Source organism: Vigna radiata, unplaced genomic scaffold (genome assembly GCF_000741045.1).
Source record: "Vigna radiata var. radiata cultivar VC1973A unplaced genomic scaffold, Vradiata_ver6 scaffold_155, whole genome shotgun sequence".
Taxonomy (NCBI): domain Eukaryota; kingdom Viridiplantae; phylum Streptophyta; class Magnoliopsida; order Fabales; family Fabaceae; genus Vigna; species Vigna radiata.
Window position 1 is genome coordinate 585,126 of NW_014542915.1, and position 7,517 is coordinate 592,642.

Sequence of the window (7,517 nt, forward strand, 5' to 3'; positions counted from 1 at the left end):
TGTGAAGTTGTCCTGATTATTGTCTTAATAATAGTTTTTTCACCTCAGGGATGATGAGTTAGCCACTGAAGTAGCATGGGTGGTTGTTTATTTGTCTGCCCTTTCAAATATAGCTACCAACATGCTGCTGAAGAGTGATGTACTGGAATTACTTGTAAATAAATTATCAACGTCAAACAGTTTGCCATTAATGATTCCGGTAATCATCTTTGCATTATGTTTTTTTGTTCAGTTGTTGCAAAAGTGTGTCTCTTGGCATCTGTGACTTTTTATTTTGGTTAGCATATATCAATAATACACACAAGTTACAATGCTTATGTTATTCTCATTGATCTGTTGTTTCTAATAATAAAGGGAAATTCCTCTAGATTTTGCGTAGTTTAGGTAATCTTATTGCTGGCGATTCCCATGCAATCAATGGGGTTCTCATTCCTGGACGTGAAATTACAGGCTAGTAATTGCTAAGATGAATGCATTCATTTTGGTAAAACAGTATGGATGAAATTCTCACATCTGTATATTAATGGAATTTTCAGGTAATGCAATAGAAGTTCTTGTAAAATGTCTGAATTGTCAAAATAGGGTCTTAAAGAAGGTACAAAATTTAATTTTTACTTTTTGAATCTACCTTTGGATCAATCAAGAGAAGCTTCATAATATATGCAGGAAGCAGCCTGGGTGCTGTCTAACATAGCTGCTGGTCTTGTTGAGCACAAACAGTTGATATATTCTAGTGAAGCAGTGCCTTTGCTATTGAAACTGCTTTATGCCACTCCATTTGATATAAGAAAAGAAGTGGCTTATGTATTAGGCAACCTTTGTGTTGCCCCGACTAAAGGTGATGGCAAGCCAAGTTTGATCCTGGAGCACATGGTTTCACTTGTTGAAAAAGGATGCTTGCCAGGTTTTATTGATTTGATTAGATCTGCTGATATTGAAGCTGCAAGGCTTGGACTTCAGTTCACAGAGCTCGTAAGAGATTTCAATGGTTGTCTAAATAATTCCTTTCTATATATTTTGATTAGAACACGCCTATTACATGTTTTAGTCAGTAAATCAGGCCTATTCGTTTGTGTAATCATGACAAAATCAAACCTCAACCGAGAGCATACCAAGTTTTAAGATTTAAACCCCCTGGTTGATTATGATTTCGTGTGTTCGTAGGTCCTGAGGGGGATGCCAAATGGCGAGGGCCCTAAGCTTGTAGAGCAAGAAGATGGGATTGAAGCCATGGAAAGATTTCAGTTTCATGAAAATGAAGATCTGAGGACTATGGCAAATACTCTAGTTGACAAATATTTTGGAGAAGACTATGGGCTTGATGTCTAGTAGGTATCATACTAGCGAGATTCACTGTCATTTCTACCCATACAATGCTTGCCTTCCCTCGCCTCTGCCACATGTCTAATATGGAGCAATACAAGTCAATGCAATTGCTGATCAATAGAATCTGTTTTGGTATTGTTGTTTGATAAAATTATACAAGGCTTGAGATGGTACACACTATCGGTGGCCCTTGTGTGAGTGCATACAAGATAGCTGAGATGTAAAATTTTTGTTTGTATTTCTGTTCCTGGTCTTTTTGTTAGAATTTAGTACCTATATGCATAATATACCAGTTACCAGTAAGTTCAGTACACTCCCAGAATTTGATTCATGAATTTTTATATGGTTTAATTGAACCTTTCTTGCATTAACCTTTACTGCATAATGCAGTCTAACCATTCGAGCTTGACAATATAGCTTTCGAAACCTTACTGTGATAAGGTTCTTTCATTGTGTTCTTCGAGCACTTGTTTAAATCCTCCTAGAATTAGAATTTTTTCCTAACAATTTGTATCAGCTTGAACTATCTGGGCAAACTTTTTGGGTATGGCAGATGCTATGCGTAATGCTCAGGCAATAAAAGATGTTGAAGAACGACTGTACATGAGCATGGATTCTGGTTTCATGGAGTTACAATGGCTTTGCAACAGACATTGACAACATCTTTGAAACAAAATGATGCGAAAACTGTTGAACCAAAAACTTGAGGAAGAAACCTACAATCCGCATGCAACTTCTAACTAGCGAGGGGAGAGTTGCAATCTTTCTCCCTATGCTTATGGGACAAGGATAGCTAGGATAAGTTTTTCTCATTTTAAGGGAGAAAATGTCAATCATAGGATATACCAATGCAATAATTACTTCTTGATTGATAATACTCATGAAGAATTCAAGATTAAGCTTGCCATTGTTCATTTGGAGGGTAAGGCATTACAATGACAACTCTTGGCAGACTTTTTTCGTCTCTCAACCTTGTAATCTTGGGCTGATTACACTAAGAAGTTTATTGAACTTTTTTGGTGATATATGTGATGATATCATGGTAGAATTAATTTGTTCTATTAATGATTATAGTGAGGAGTTGATATATTATTACTAGATTGAATTTGTTTAAGAGTATATTTTGACTTGCTTTCTTGGAAAGATGTGTAGATGAGTCTGAATGTTTTAACAAGAATATATGAAGCTGGTAACTCCTCACATTTCCAAACAAAATGCACAGGGCAAGATTTAGAGGGAGTGTTAGGACCTAGACATGTGGGTACCATCCCTACCTTGGCGTTATTAGTTCCTTGCGAACCCAGGCAAACACGAAGCTTGACTCTTGGTTATATGTCAGAAATAGGGTCTAAAATGTTGGTGGGATGTGACTCTAGAAGGGAATGGGAGAGGGAGGTTAGAATGGAGCTTATAGACAAATTTAAACAATTTTTTCATAAACAAATAATGAAAGTAAAAGCGTAGGAAAGGAGAAACACACAAATGATGTATACTAGTTTACCCAATACAGAGACTACGTTTAGTCCCATGAGCAACTTGCTTCAGATATTTCAAAATTAATTCCCTTATCCCCCTTCAGGTTATGAGTATAAACCTGTCTAGGTTAAACAAGTTTCAACTTCTCTAGGTTACACTAAATACAAACCTTTCCACGTATCACCTTCTTAACCTCCAAATGACATTAAGTACTCACAATTAAAAATAATAAGAAACACTCTCAAAGAGAGTACAATTCAACTCACATTGGGTACAATTCACTTTGTGAAGGAAATTATAAAATTTAAGCTCTCAACCCAATTCTCACAATTAAATATTGATATGAATTTTCATAGTTTTAACACTTTGGTATTTTGTGTGTGTTCTTCTTTTTTCTCATTCAATTTTGATCCTTTATATAGATGTTCAATTTCTAGTCGATGAGGATTTGAATTGCATAACTTCATCATCATCTTCTTGATTTCTCTTAATAAGGGATGACTTGATAATTTCTTTTATTTGATTTTTCGATGTAATTCTTCAATGTCATTCTTTGAGTATTCAATTATTTCTTGTTGATGTTCTTTGTAATATCTTATTTCTTTTATTGAATGAGCATGAGTTTGTTTTGAATTTTGTTCTTTCTTCAACGTTCAACATTTATCCTATTTAAGGAAACTTTATGCAACATAATTATGCAATTGTATCGTTAGAGTAATATTTTCTAATTGCAATCAATTTTAAATTTGATCTTCAGTGAAATAGATTGTTTCCATATATTCATAAGACTTGATCGTTTAGTTCAAAAACATGTTTTTTCTACAGTATTATTATCAAAAGGAAATTCTTATAAGATTTAAATAAATCTTTATTCATAAGGGGGAGGTATATTTAGCAAAACTCATCTCACATATATGTTTTTTATGATGAACATGATGGGTGTCGCGACCCATACAAATTTGATTGCATATTAGAAATGTAGTATAGCTAGAGAATGACCCCTAGGTCGTCTTTCAAGGACCAAATGTGGTTCGAGAATTAGGTCAGACACGTAGTGGGGGGGGGGGGTTGTTGAAAAGTTTGTGAATGCGGATAAACAAAATCAAAACACGAATGCAAACAACAATGTAAACACAGATGCAAACAGAAAGTAAACAGAAATGTAAAAACGGAATGTGAAAATGGTTGGTCATTAACTCAATCACTATGCTTCCAAACACAGATTAACGACAAGTACAGATTACTCTAATCCAAATCCGACATGAATCACCCAACTAAGCGAAGGCTAATTCGGTCTTCAAAATTACAGACTAAGCGAATGCAATGCACAAATTTAATCAGTCATCCACCATACAGTCTAATCAACTAAGCAAAGAATTGACACCGATTAGGCAACTAAGCGTATACCTAATCGCAGGCAGACAATAAATTAAATATTGAGCAGAATCAAAGCAGCAGTATGGCAATTAAAGTTCAAAAATCTCAAGGAAACAATGCGATTTTATTAACAACCAACCAACTAACCTAAGCTAACATCACAATTAAATTAACACAATAAAAAATACTAAACAACATTAAAGTAAAAGAAAACATTAAACTGAACACTACAGCAGATAAATCTCCAAACATAATTAAAACTATTAAAATGCAATAGTTAATTAAAAATTAAATGAACAATGTTTTCATCTATCCCACACATTCACCACCAAAAAGAAGAAAAACATTTCAACATAATATAAAATATTCCAAGGCAAAAGAAATCATAAATTTTTTCTACCATTAACCGTGTCCCATGTGCATTTACCAAAAGAAAGAAACTGGAAGAATTTGTGCATGCCTTCGATCATCAATCACTGCCTCTGCATCACGCCTAAGCACCTCCTAACAAAGCACTGTCTAGCAAAAGTTATCACTCCATGCTCTTCTAAGGTTATCTAAGTTAAAAGCATTAAAAATTCCCAAAACCGAGGGATATGAAACCAGCGCTAGCAAAGAAAGAGAAAAATCCGCTTCTCCATTATACACCCAATTGTAACAGCGTTATTCAAAAAGAAGCAAAAAAGGAAAAAAAAGTTTCTTCGTTCCTAGAAAAAAAAAACTAAAATAGGTGACAGCTTGTAGCGTGCTTCATTCCTAAAAAAAACTAATGTGTGGCTTCAGCAAGTGGCGGCTCCCATGCTTGACAACACCTCTTTTTCCATTTAATATACATTGCCCTATTCCTCTCTCCAATCAATGTCGCGTAATTAAAAGAGAAGAAAAGAAAGAATTGCTTGCACCTGGACGTGTGCATGTGTGCTAGCTGGAATGAAACCTTAATAAAAAAAATAACCAAAGCCAATTAATGAAAATATGAATAAGCTGCTTCCGTGTGCTTCTCTTCAATAAGGAAAAGGAATGAACTTCTAATTAGTTTCTCAATCCGTGACCAACGTGAACAAAAATTTCAATAAAAAAAATATATGCATTAACCAAAATGGATTTCACTGTGAGCGGCAGCTGGAACAAAACAAGTGCTACATCTTTTTTTTAATTCCTTCAAACGTTACAGCCCCCTCCCTATAAAAACGCTGCAGCTAAAATTACTTCAAAAGCTCCTCTTCTCCCAATAATAAAACAAATCCCCCAAAAGCCACCTCCATGTTCCAGCCGAGAAGTCCTCTTCAATCAGAAAAATTATGCTGAGCGTGAATCTGAGTGTGATGGCTGGTGGGAACTAATCCCTAGGGCAATGTGTCCTAAAATTGAGGTGGGGTCCACCCTAAAAAAAATAAACTCTAGGGTGCCAAGTGTCAAGTGTCTAATAAAATTGGGCCCAACAACATTTTTCCAAAATTGGCCCAAGATACAAAGAGTTTGTCTAAAAAGTTTAAGCAATTAAAATTACAATACAACTAAAATTTAAAATGTCTAATTTAAAAGTCTTGAATTTATTTGGTGTCCTCCAAATGTCCCAAATTGTGTTTCCAAAATTTTCCNTGAAAATAATAATGCAAATAATTAGCTCAGAAAATTCAAATTAATTAAAATTAGAATTTCCGGTCAAATTAAGCANAATTAGGAAAAACGGGAAAATACCGGACAATTAAGCACAATTCCCNAAAACGGGAAAATACCGGACAATTAAGCACAATTCCCTGATTAATTCAAGCACAATAAACTAAGTGAAATCAATAAAATATCGACTCATCAAAATAGACCACACTTAGTCTTTTGCACTCCTGGGCAAAATCAAGACGCAAATCAGGGAACAGTTCAATGGACATCAGGGAATTGACACAGACTCAGCTGACAGACAACAAAGACTAACAGGGATAGAAACAAACAAAATTGCAGTCCTCAAGAAATCTAAACAAGGAAAAGTAGTAAACAGTATCCACATAGAATAAGAGAAAACAAATACTCAGATAAATCATCCAAGCAATTCCAAGCATGGCAAAATAATCAATCAGTTCAAGAGGTGAATCAAAAGCAGCAGAACCTCACAAATGCACACTATCAGTGTTTCTCTCAAGTGTCTAAGGTAAACAATGTCAACTCAATGCACTCAAGAAAACAAGCAACAAACAGTCTTGGCAAGCCTCTAATATAAACACTCAAAAACATATGCATGTTCAAATCAAAAGGTCTTTTATGGATGTAATGGGGCCAAGGATAAGGAAGGATACATGTGGATGAGAAGCTACAAACCAAAAGGAATAGAGGAGCAATGGGGAACAAGTGAAAACACAGTCAAATCACACCCAAGACCTCTAATTCAATCCTCTTCTTGACTCTATTATTCACACAACAATTTTTTTGTTTTTAATTTTTCCTCATTTTTCTGTATTTTTTTTCTTTTTTCTTTTCATCTTGTCTCTTTTCTTTTCTCTCTTTTCAGAACACAACTCTAAAAGACAAGATACACAACATGTTTACAAAAACAAAAACAAGAAGAGGAACCAACTAGCCAATTCATCAGAATCCCAAGGAGACCACACTTATTCCCAAAACAATTCCAAAGCTCCAAAATTCCCTAAGGTTAAGGTAATCATGGTTTTTCACATAGGGCTAGAGTATGAGCTTCAAAACAAAGAAATGGAGAAAGTAAAGGCTCAAAGGGGCTATCCAAGGATCACAACAAGGTAGGCTCATTTGGCTAGAGAGGCTCAACAACAAAACTGCCTTTTTCACTTCCAAACATGCATATCAATCAAGAAACGTCAAAAAGAGTCAAGCCAAGGCATATGTGCCAACAATCAAGAGACATATCACACACAAGAAAAAAATATCAAGTGGCTCAAATCTCACACAGGGTATTTCTGTCACAATCAATCACTCTCTCAAACATCATAATCATCTTCCAAGCAGAGAAAAGCAATGATTTCCAACAAATCAGAGTATCAATGAAGTGAAAGATACATCTACAACCAAAACAAAGTCCAGAAATCAAGAGAAACATGCAAAACTATACACAAGACACGACAAAAACTACCTAGGAAACAAAATTTAACACCTAGAAAAGAAAAAATTTAACAAAGAAAAATTAGAATCTCCCCCAATAGACCACACTTAAACTACACAGTGACCTCAATGTGTCACAAGCATAAGATCACAATCGTAACAGTCAACAGTTCAAGGACATGGGCAATAAAAGTAAGGAAAGGGGGAGAAGGGAAAGAAGAAAACTCCCCTGATCATGGTGGTAGTTGCCAATTTTGGACTTTCAGGGAGAT

The 7,517-nt window shown here is 35.1% G+C and overlaps 1 protein-coding gene across 2 annotated transcripts in view; it reads left to right on the forward strand.

Moving 5' to 3' along the window:
* LOC106752515 (importin subunit alpha-9) overlaps nucleotides 1–1,682 on the forward strand; it is a 7,384-nt gene extending 5,702 nt beyond the window's left edge. Inside the window, exons 7-11 of one of the 2 annotated variants that reach the window (XM_014634210.2) lie at nucleotides 49–199; nucleotides 369–450; nucleotides 537–595; nucleotides 667–988; nucleotides 1,165–1,682. In XM_014634210.2, coding sequence (XP_014489696.1) covers nucleotides 49–199; nucleotides 369–450; nucleotides 537–595; nucleotides 667–988; nucleotides 1,165–1,199 — 649 coding nt within the window. In that variant the 3' untranslated portion in view covers nucleotides 1,200–1,682. The remainder of the gene's footprint in view (nucleotides 1–48; nucleotides 200–368; nucleotides 451–536; nucleotides 596–666; nucleotides 989–1,164) is intronic. The other variant, XM_014634209.2, reaches the window with a different exon arrangement.
* The last annotated feature ends 5,835 nt before the right edge of the window (nucleotides 1,683–7,517 follow it).